Source organism: Ctenocephalides felis, unplaced genomic scaffold (genome assembly GCF_003426905.1).
Source record: "Ctenocephalides felis isolate EL2017-DRISC unplaced genomic scaffold, ASM342690v1 CF-g0.4_SCAFFOLD_02304, whole genome shotgun sequence".
Taxonomy (NCBI): domain Eukaryota; kingdom Metazoa; phylum Arthropoda; class Insecta; order Siphonaptera; family Pulicidae; genus Ctenocephalides; species Ctenocephalides felis.
The window spans coordinates 42,098-53,542 of NW_020538458.1; the positions used below are offsets into that span (position 1 = coordinate 42,098).

The 11,445-nt window shown below is 34.4% G+C and overlaps 2 protein-coding genes and 1 long non-coding RNA gene across 4 annotated transcripts; 2 read left to right on the forward strand and 1 right to left on the reverse strand.

Annotated features, from left to right (window-relative positions):
• Positions 1-3,625: 3,625 nt before the first annotated feature.
• LOC113380674 lies at positions 3,626-5,482 on the forward strand. The gene is made up of 2 exons (XM_026619825.1): positions 3,626-4,727; positions 4,809-5,482. The coding sequence occupies exons 1-2, from the start codon at positions 3,626-3,628 to the stop codon at positions 5,480-5,482; spliced, it is 1,776 nt and encodes a 591-aa protein (XP_026475610.1).
• An 8-nt stretch (positions 5,483-5,490) lies between these two features.
• LOC113380675 lies at positions 5,491-8,612 on the forward strand. The gene is made up of 3 exons (XM_026619826.1): positions 5,491-7,488; positions 7,597-7,869; positions 8,580-8,612. Exons 1-3 carry the CDS (start codon positions 5,491-5,493, stop codon positions 8,610-8,612), a joined length of 2,304 nt encoding a protein of 767 aa, XP_026475611.1.
• Positions 8,613-8,769: 157 nt separating this feature from the next.
• LOC113380677 lies at positions 8,770-9,411 on the reverse strand. 2 transcript variants are annotated; one of them, XR_003367472.1, is made up of 3 exons: positions 9,335-9,411; positions 9,080-9,254; positions 8,770-9,006 (listed from the first exon to the last, which is right to left on the reverse strand). It is a non-coding gene; the product is annotated as an uncharacterized LOC113380677 (long non-coding RNA). The 2 variants fall into 2 exon arrangements; XR_003367473.1 differs by having other exon boundaries at positions 8,770-9,009.
• Between the last annotated feature and the right edge of the window lie 2,034 nt (positions 9,412-11,445).

Genomic DNA, 11,445 nt, shown 5'->3' on the forward strand with positions numbered 1-11,445 from the left:
GATTGGTGAAATTAAAAGAAATTAATTAATTAAAAGAAATTAATTACTGGATGGATGCCCAAGAAACAATTTTATTATATTATTTCACCATCTGAAGAAAAACCTCTCGCTTTATATATATATATATATATATATATATATATTAGTGATGTGCCGACTCGAAAATTTCCTGATTCGAGTGATTCGAATCAGAAAAAAACCTGATTCGAATCATGATTCGAATCAATTCGAATCAAGTTCATATATGAGCAATTATTAGGTTGTCAAATATCTCCCTTCCGCTTTTTTGCTATTTGTTTATAATACAAAAAGGCGGAAGGGAGATATTTGACAATCTAATATAATTTAAGAGAAGAAATAATATCATTTTAATAATTTTATAAGTGAAATAATTAATTTAGTAAGCAATTAGTTCCAAAAAGTGCAGAGATGAATACATTTATATTATATATATATATATATATATATATATATATACTAGCTACAAATATAACTAATATTTCAAGTGAATTTACAGTAAAATATAACCAAACACTTCTCTATCACTAAAGCATACAAAACAATATTCTTAATCTTACGTTGAAAGAATGCATGTGTATATTATTGATTGTTTAGATCTAATTAAACAGGGGGCTGAATCTAACGTCTTACGAATGATTTAAAATTCAATCCTCTACTCACTCTACTGTAAAGATTGATATTATTTCATTTGTGTGAATTTGCCATTACTTGCATAATTAAAATATGATAATTTTGTATGTGTATAAAACTCGTTGTGTAGTTTATTTTGATAATAATTAAAATTTAAATCGCGTATTTATTATCTAAATGAGTTTTTGATATTTCATGAACAAATTTGCTCTCAGCGCTTAGTCAAAAATAAACAAACACTCAAGACCCATACGCACAGCATCTCGATAAGTCGATACGCTGAAACGCGGACACATGTTTCGAACTCAAGTCGGTATGATTCAGTTTGAGCCATATGAACTCGGATAAATTCATAACGACTTGAAGTCGGGATAAGTCGGTTTGAGTCATAGGAACTCGAATCAATTCATATCGACTTCAAGTCGGTTTGAGTCATAGGAACTCGAATCAATTCATATCGACTTGAAATCGGGATGAGTTGGTTTGAGTCATAGGAACTCGAATCAATTCATAACGACTTGAAGTCGGGATAAGTCGGTTTGAGTCATAGGAACTCGGATGGTATTGTTAGACAATGAATGCGGTTAAAGTCATATAAATTGGAGTCGGGTGATACATTTAAGCGTATTAAAGCCGGGTGACTCGCATGATTTAATTCAAGATTTATTTTTTATATTTATTATTATTATTTTTTATATTTATTATTATTATTATTTATATTATTATAATATTGAATTAAATTAAAACATTTTTTTATATTTATGAAAATTTGTGTTCACACATGTTTTATCACAGTAAATATTTCGCGGCTTGATACGAGTTGATTCGAATCAAGTAAAATCTGATTCGAATCAAGTCGTTAAAGGCTTGATTCGAATGATTCGAATCACTTGATTCGACTTGGCACATCACTAATATATATATATATATATATATATATATATATATATATATATATATATCATATATGATTACAATAGATGCTACTAAGCTTTATACACTATGTACAAATGGCATAGAAATATATATATATATATATATATATATATATATATATATATTAGGGTGGTCCTTAAAATGGTCATTTTCGAATTTCCTTGCTCCCAGGGGCTCAAATGGTTCCAAATAGATAAAAAACAATTCTCTGAAAGTTTTAGCTCTTAATATTAACGTTTAGATAAAGCGCAATTCAATCAAAGTTTGTATGGAAAGAGCATGGAAAAAAATTTAAAAATTAAAAAAACATGTTTTAGGTGTAACTTAGCGACAAATGAATGAGCTTTATTCATTCATTTGTTCGCTAAATTACACCTAAAAAACATTTTTAAAATTTTTGAAAATTTTTCCATGCTATTTCCATACAAAACTTTGATTGAATTGCGCTCTATCTAAACGTTAATATTAAGAGCTAAAACTTTTAGAGAATTGTTTTTTATCTATGACCATTTTAAGGACCACCCTAATATATATATGTACATATGGTTGTTCAATGTCTTGTGTGGACAGGGTGGTGTGTCCAAGCCTCGCTTTCTTGTATTCAAAAATAGCCCAATTGCAGCACTGCAAAATGAAATGGCCATTTCATATCACACACTATTCTTCCCTGAATTGAAATTGAGTTTTAGCTCACAGACCTGCCCTAAGGCACAGACTCCTATTATGTGTGTCTGTGTGTGTGTGTGTTTTCATGTCAAAAAACTATCTAAATTATATATTTTTTTCTAAATTGCTAGAAAATTTAAATATAATTTAGACATTATCTATACCATATAACTAAAGTATTGAGAATTGATCCGAATAATAAATACCAAACAAAAGAGATAGAAGTTACTAAAACTCTCTTCATGCGCTCAAAAGTTAACTTAAAATCCCAGCAACAACAATTCAAAAAGGTCATAAATTTATATTGCAATCAAAAAAGAGAAACATAAGAAAATAAGGAATAACATTTATGCCTAAGATATTCTTGTAAATTAACTCTGTTTATATTCATCTTGGTACTCAATCAAATAATGATAAGTTACATTAAATCTATGTATAGTCTCTATCTGAAAACCTTTTCTGCACATTGCGTTAATCTGCTTTTAAATGTTGATCAAAATATCATTATCATCATTATCACAAAGAAAAAGAAATCATTATGTTCTCATAACAGTAACTGGCAAAAGTTCAAGAAAGTTATATGCAAACACATTTGCCAATAAATTAAAGGACAAAACCAAAATTACTTTTATCTGAAAAGCATATCAACAGCTTACTAAAATAAATTACTATATGGGGATGTCATTTGCAAACTATTCTGCTGTTATCCGGTAAATTATTGTACAATTCATGATCTATATACTTCTCGACATCTGTTAAATGTATTATCACCAATAATAAACAGAAATAAACTGTTTAGCAAAATATACTCCATGAAGTAGCCACTTATTTACGATTTCTACATTTGCTAAAACATTTAACAACTTCATTATTTATTACTATCTTCTATATATATAAAAATAAGTCGGGTTTTCCTTCCTGACGAAATAACTCCAGAACGCGCGAACCGATTTCGACAATTTTACATTCGTTGGAAAGGTCTCGGGCTCCGCAAGGTTTATAGCTAAGAAAATTTAAAAAAAAATTCAACAGAAAAGCGGAAAACATATTTTCTTTTTTTACATGCGGCGTCATCTCTAAAACTTAGCATGTACTACAAACCAAACCGCAGTCGGTAGATGGCGCAGGTAGATATATTGTTTGACATCTCAATGTTCACCGTTCAGTTAAATTCAGGTGACAAACCGGCATTGTGTTTACAGTGAAATTGTGCAAAAAAGTTAAATAAGTTATTCTTTTCCGTATATCACGTGTTTTGTGCAAATTTTTGTCTTTAAAGCAGGCGTTTGTCTTTAAGGTGGTAAGTTAAACTGTGTAAATTATGTGGATAGTGCATTTGAGTTTAAATTCACCACTCTGTCCATAGTCTGAAATGCCTATAGGACGACGTGCGAATATCGGTCGCCGCACAAGACATGCAAGCCAGCAGCAAGTGTATTTACTAAACTTAAGCGAAGGCAGACAAAATATAATAAGACAAAATGCCCGGTTAAGACAACGCATCAGTACACGTAGATCATTGACATCATACAATCGCTTGGCATTCCAGTATGATCCCACTGCAAACTACAGTGATAATAAAAATTTCGATATTGGACCAATGACGACTATATGCCGATATTGCAATGCGTTAAAGTTCAAAAGAGAAACGGCTGGATTGTGCTGCGCAAGTGGAAAAGTAAAACTGGATCCATTACTTGCACCACCAGTGCCACTGAAATCATTGTTTGATGGAAGTGACCCCGATTCCAGCCATTTTCTTCAACACATCCTTCAATACAATAACTGCTTTCGCATGACTTCCTTTGGAGCTAATATCATTCAAGAAGGCGGCTTCATGCCGACTTGCAAGGTAAAAGATACAACGCACATAACCAATTACTCACACCAACACAATGAATTGCACACCACACACTACACCATCACACGATCAGAAGTTACACCGTATTCTTCAACTAATGATTGTTTGCAATTACAGATACAAGGACAAATATACCATTTGCATGGTTCAATGGTGCCAACACCAAATGAACAGCACCAATTTCTGCAAATATATTTAATTTCGTCGATGGTGGATCAGCTGAATGTGCGGTGCAATATGCAGGAAGAGTTAAAGAGACGAGTTATTGAACAGTTGCAATCATTTTTTCACGCTAATAATGCTGTGGTTAACATGTTCAAAACAGCATTGGAACGAATGCCATCAGATACGCACAAATTTATCATAAGAGCGGATTGTACCCCAAGAGGTGAACATGTGCAAAGATTCAATGCACCCACCGTTAATGATGTTGCTGCAATTATTGTTGGCGATCCAACTAAATCGCGAGACATTGTCGTTCAGCGAAGAAGCAATATCATGCATCGCGTAAACGAGACACATCGTTTGTACGACGCGTTACAATATCCAATCATTTATTGGCAAGGGCAAGACGGTTACGACATCACGTTGAAGATGGTCGATCCAATTACAGGTGCAATATTAACACACTAATTATTTTTATTATTGCTATTATTTGTTTCCATTAACAATTCATTCCATTTTGCATTTTCAGGCTTATCAACGAATAAAAATCTAAGCGCTATGAAATACTATGCATATCGTATGATGATTCGTTCACATGAGGAGAATGTCATTCTGAAGTGCCGTCGGCTATTCCAGCAATTCGCTGTCGACATGTATGTCAAAGTCGAGACCGAACGTTTAGCGTTCATTCGATTCAATCAGGCAAAGCTACGATCTGAGGACTATATACACTTGCGAGATGCTATTCATTCAGATGGTGATGTTCAGAATATTGGACGTCTCACGATTCTCCCATCATCTTATACCGGAAGTCCACGCCACATGCACGAATACGCTCAAGACGCTATGACGTACGTGCGACATTATGGAACTCCGGATTTATTTATTACGTTCACTTGCAATCCGAAGTGGACGGAAATTGAACGTGAGTTGGAAATAGGCCAAAAACCGCAAGATCGCCATGACATAATAGCCAGAGTATTTCAGCAAAAACTCAAGGTTATGATGGATGTGCTCACAAAGTATCGAGTTTTTGGTGACACACGTTGTTATATGTACTCGGTGGAATGGCAGAAGCGTGGACTACCGCATGCTCATATCCTAATTTGGTTGCTGAATAAATTACATTCAAATGAAGTGGATGACATCATATCAGCTGAAATTCCTGATCCAGTCACTGACCCCATCTACACGATATTGTGACGACACAGATGGTGCATGGACCGTGCGGTGCATTAAATCCATTATCGCCTTGCATGGCTAATGGAAAGTGCACAAAACGATATCCGCGACCGTTAGTTGCTGATACATTCACAGGGAACGATGGATATCCAGTTTATCGTCGGCGTTCAAAAGAAGAAAATGGTCGAACTATCAAAGTTAAAGTTCAAAATCAAGAGATTGAGATCGGAAATGAATTTATTGTACCATATTGCCCGCTGCTATCTCGAATTTTCAGAACACATGCAAACGTTGAAAGTTGTCATTCGGCCAAATCAATCAAATATTTGTGCAAGTACGTCACAAAAGGCACCGACATGACTGTGTTTGGTATTGCGTCGGAAAATGCGAATGACGAAATTAGCAGCTTCCAAATTGGCAGATACGTCAGTAGTAATGAAGCACTGTGGCGATTATTGTCATTTCAAATTCATGAAAAATATCCCACAGTTATGCATTTAGCAGTGCATTTGGAAAACGGCCAAAGAGTTTACTTCACTGAGGCTAATGCGGCACAGCGAGCTGAGAGACCACCATCGACAACATTGACTAGCTTCTTTGCTATGTGTGAAGCAGATCCATTCGCAGCGACGCTGATGTACGTTGATATGCCTAAGTATTACACTTGGAATCAATCAACAAAGAATTTCCAACGCCGCAAACAAGGAATCCCAATTCCAGATTGGCCACATGTGTTTTCCACGGATGCACTTGGTCGCATATATACTGTTCATCCTAGAAGTGATGAATGTTTTTATTTGCGACTTCTGTTGGTAAATGTGCGTGGACCAAAATCATTTGTGCATTTGAAAACTGTGAATGGCCACCGATGTCAAACATATCGAGAAGCATGTCAACTATTGGGTTTGCTGGAGAACGATTCTCATTGGGATCTAACACTTGCGGATTCAGTTGTTTCATCAAATGCGTACCAAATACGAACGCTGTTCGCAATTATCATCACCACATGCTTTCCTTCACAACCAATACAATTATGGAACAAATACAAAGACGACATATGTGAAGATATCTTGCATCGCTTGCGCATTCAAACTAACAATCCTGATATCCAAATAACCGATGAAATCTACAATGAAGGATTGATTCTGATTGAGGATCAATGCTTGACTATTGCAAACAAGCTACTAATTGAAGTAGGAATGATTGCGCCAAATCGATCGATGCACGATGCATTCAACCAAGAATTAAATCGAGAGCTGCAATACAATGTTGATACATTGCAAGAATTCGTTCGAATTAATGTGCCGTTGCTGAATGAACAGCAAAAACAAGTATACGAAACATTAATGCAAGCGGTGGCCAATAATACTGGTGGTCTATTCTTCCTGGACGCACCTGGAGGAACAGGGAAAACATTTGACATTTCATTGATTTTGGCCACTATTCGATCAAGATGTGACATAGCTTTAGCGTTAGCATCATCGGGAATTGCAGCGACTCTTCTAGATGGAGGTCGTACTGCACATTCTGCACTTAAGTTGCCACTCAATTTAAACACAATTGATACTCCAACATGCAATATTTCCCGATCCAGTGCAATGGGAAAATTGTTGACGCAATGCAAGCTCATTGTTTGGGATGAGTGCACAATGGCGCACAAGAAATCACTTGAAGCACTTAACTTTACACTAAAAGATCTTCGGCGAAATAACAACATCTTTGGCGGCTTGATGATATTGTTGGCAGGCGATTTCAGGCAGACGTTGCCAGTAATTCCCCGTGGAACGCCTACAGATGAATTGAATGCTTGCCTGAAAGCATCACCGTTATGGAATAACGTAAAAACATTATCGCTAACCACTAATATGAGAGTTCAACTTCAAAATGATCAAAGTGCTGCACAGTTTTCCAAACAATTGTTAGCTGTTGGAAATGGGAAAGTCCCAGGTGATGCGACATCTGGATTAATTACTCTTACCAATGACTTTTGCCGATTTGTAGACTCTCAATTAGAACTTATTGAAAATGTTTTCCCAAACATTAGCGAAAATTATCAGAATTATGCTTGGTTAAGTCAACGAGCAATTCTTGCCGCAAAAAATAATGATGTGCACGCATTGAATTTCGCCATTCAGTCAAAAATTGCTGGCGATTTGGTGACATACAAATCCATTGATTCCATAACAAATCCCGATGATGTAGTAAATTATCCAACGGAGTTTTTGAACTCTCTGGAGTTACCAGGATTTCCACCACATAACTTGCAACTCAAAGTTGGCACTGTTATAATGACATTGCGTAATTTGAATCCACCGCAACTTTGCAACGGTACTCGACTTTCAGTAAGAAAACTTATGCCGAATTTGATTGAGGCAACCATTATTAACGGAAAGTACGCAGCTGAAAATGTATATATTCCTCGAATACCAATGATTCCGACTGGTCTTCCGTTTGACTTCAAACGATTACAATTTCCAGTTCGCCTTGCGTTTGCAATGTCAATTAACAAGTCGCAAGGTCAATCGCTTAGTGTTTGCGGTATAAATTTAGAAAATCATTGTTTTTCGCATGGCCAGTTGTACGTTGCCTGTTCACGAGTTGGGAAACCATCCGCTTTGTTTGTGTTAGGCCAAAAAACAAAAAATGTTGTTTACCAAAAGGCTCTTCAATAAAACATATAATTTGCAGATTCACTTTCTTTTACTTAGAGAACTTCAACTCATTTTTGTAATCAAAATAAATTCGTTACTGTTGTACAATAAAATCAAATTTTTCCTTTTCAAATATAAAACAAACAAAAAATTTCTTCATCTTTCTCACGAAACCATCTGGTGGCGAAACGGAGTTCGTCGGGTTTGCTAGTAGATTTATAAAAAAAAAACACATTCATTAAACAATCACAAAAAATATGAACATTGCGTACAGTTCAAGTATCAACTATTTGATTTGAAAAAGACAAGAGCATTATCAGAAAATAAACTTTCTCTACCATTTGCCAGTTCCTGAAAACCAACAATATGATCGTTTTTACAGTCGTTCAAGAATGCAGATGATAATGATATTTCATCAAACATCAGAATACAGTTTTTGCTATTCACATATTTTTTCTGTGCCATAGCTAAACCCAATGTTTGGAAAAGGGTCTCATTAATACCACTATACAAAGGAATTGCTGAGAGCAAATTTCTCAATGTTTGAGGAGCAGGCAAAACAAATATTTTTCTCCAAAAGTAATAACCTCTTAGAGAAATTGTATGCAGAGTTAAAGCAAGAATTTTATCATCAAGTGTAAATTTTCTTCCTTTTCGCTTCTTTGTATGTTCTCTTAGTTGACTTAATATAAAATTACGAGCCCTCTTATTTAATGTTGCTGGGAGATAAGCAAAATTGTCAGCACATTTGACACTTTCTTGTAACTTCTGCCTCAATATTTTTTTGTATATTTATCCTTCTGACTTCTTTTCTCAACACATTTGTTATATGGTATAAATTTTGTTTTTTGCATATCTGGTCTCTGCAGTGCTTATATCTTGAGTTAAGAACCTCTGCTGAAAAAAAATATCTAGAATCATTTGCTACGAACTTAATTTGTAGTATGAAAAATTTTAAATAACTCACCTTTCAGGGACGGTTTTCCATCTTCAGTTTTGCCAGAACAATACAAAAAAGTGTTATAAAAAGAATAATTTTTCAATAACATAGCTTCCAGAAAGGGATTTAGTAAGACGGGTGTCTTGTATTTATAACCTTAAAATTCCTAGCATTGATACTGTTAAATGTCTCAGTTATTGAGCTACAATAACAAATTATATCAGAAGTTCTAGTAATAGATGCGAGTATTTTGTTGTATACATATTGATAAAACTTATTCACCTAGTTCTCACCATCAGTGCTCAGCCCGGGCTCCAGTTATTTTACTAATCATTTTACATATTACGTCATTTTCTGCAGGAAATACACCTTTTTCGCATATTTGTTGATGTTCCGCATTATTGTACACCGCACTTTGACATGATATTTAATATAAACTTTTAACAAACATTTGACACTTTGACACTAAAATATTATTCCGCCATATTAGATTCTCGAATATTTTCTTTAGCCCGTTTTGTAGCGCTACCAGCGCCCCAAACGAGGGAGAGGGAACTAAAAACGAGATTACAGATGTTTGTTCCGTGATTACCGGCCATGAATTTGTCTACAAATTTAATCAGGACGTCTTCGTATTAATCGGAATCGAACATACATACATACATACACACATACACTTTTTGAAGTATACCAAAATGTTCAGAGGGCCTGGAAACGTGAAGATAAAAAAAACATTTTCGATTCTTTTGCAATTACTATAACTTACCCAACGCAAAGTTAAAAATTATATCTTCATAATCTCATATATAAAAATGAATCGCAAAATGTATTGGTAAGCGCATAACTCAACAGCGCCTGGACCAATTTGGCCAATTCTTTTTTTGAAATGTTTGCTGAAGTCCAAGGGTGGTTTTTACGACAAGAAAAAATCGAATAATTGCCGGAAAAACCCTAAAAACAGCTCTTTTCTTTTCCACATACAAACGTTTTCTAACTAAAACGTAGAATCAATTTTTTTATAATGCGTAAATAAATAAGGTGAATTAGAGAATTTATAAAGGTAAACTGATGGACAGGTAAATTGGAGGATATATAAAATGGTAGAGAGTATGACTGGTAGATAGACGAATATGTAGATAAATAAACAGGTTAATTGGTAGACATGCAGAACGGATGACAGGTAAATTTGTAGGTCGGTAAAATGATCGATAAACAGGTTGATGGATAAATTAATAGACAAATTATTAAACAGCTAAATTATTGAACAGGTTAATTGGTAGACATTTACAACGGGATGACAGATAAGTTGGAAAGCAGGTAAATTGGTTGACAGGTAAAATGTTGTATTGATAAACAAATCGATAGGTAAATAGGTTGACAGGTACATTGATAGACCGGTAAAATGGTAGATTGATTGATAAGTTGATAGGTAAATCTAATCAGGACGTCCTGAAGGCTGGTCTAGCCGTTTCGAAGATACGAAGCAGAAAGTGCAAATAGAAATCAGAAACTCACACCCTAAATCTTTTCCTTATGTCGTACTTTTGTAGAGCATGAGCCGACTGTTGATCCGTCTATATTTCATTACTTCATTATTAGAAATTATCTACTAGGGTTGACTTATTAGAAACTTCCCGAAGGAGCAGTCTGTTTGAAAATTTAGAGTTTTTTTGCAAAGCAATATTAACAAAATTTGTACTTATTATTAATATTCTTATAAAGTATGTGATAATTTGATGTGCGTATGTCCAATGATCATTTTTCATTTCCAAAAATTGGCTAAAATATGATAATTTGATGTGCAAATCTACATTGATCATTTTTGACCACCAAATAGCACTTTTTTGGATCACCAAAACGTTGACTCTGCCATCGCAAGAATTTAGTCAATTCTTTATTTCGTCGCACAAGTAAAATATTTTGAATTTTTCAATCGGATAGAGAATGGGCCTCTAAAAAATTGAATAGCTTTTTTTATCGTTTTGCCCCGTATTCCGCAATAGGCAAAACTGTCTTTATCAAAAACTAATCAGCACATCTTCTCGACAATTGAATCATTCAATCGGTTGATTCGTCTCAAAAACGTCAACAATAAATGTAACGGTAAATACACAATCATACAGTTATTTTTCCCAAGGTATGCCAAAATGTTCAGAAGGTTTTGAAACGTAAATATTTATAAACTATTTCATTTGCGTTTCGTTTTTCGAATTACTATGACTTACCCGTAGGTGGTCAAAAATGATCAATAAGCACACCAAATTGGCAGATAGTTTAGGTTCACTTTTATCTTATAGATGTCATTTCAAAGAAAAAAAATATATACGAACAACGAAATAATTAAATTATCATAAAATAACAATTAATGTATTATTTTAGTTTCCGAACTAAAA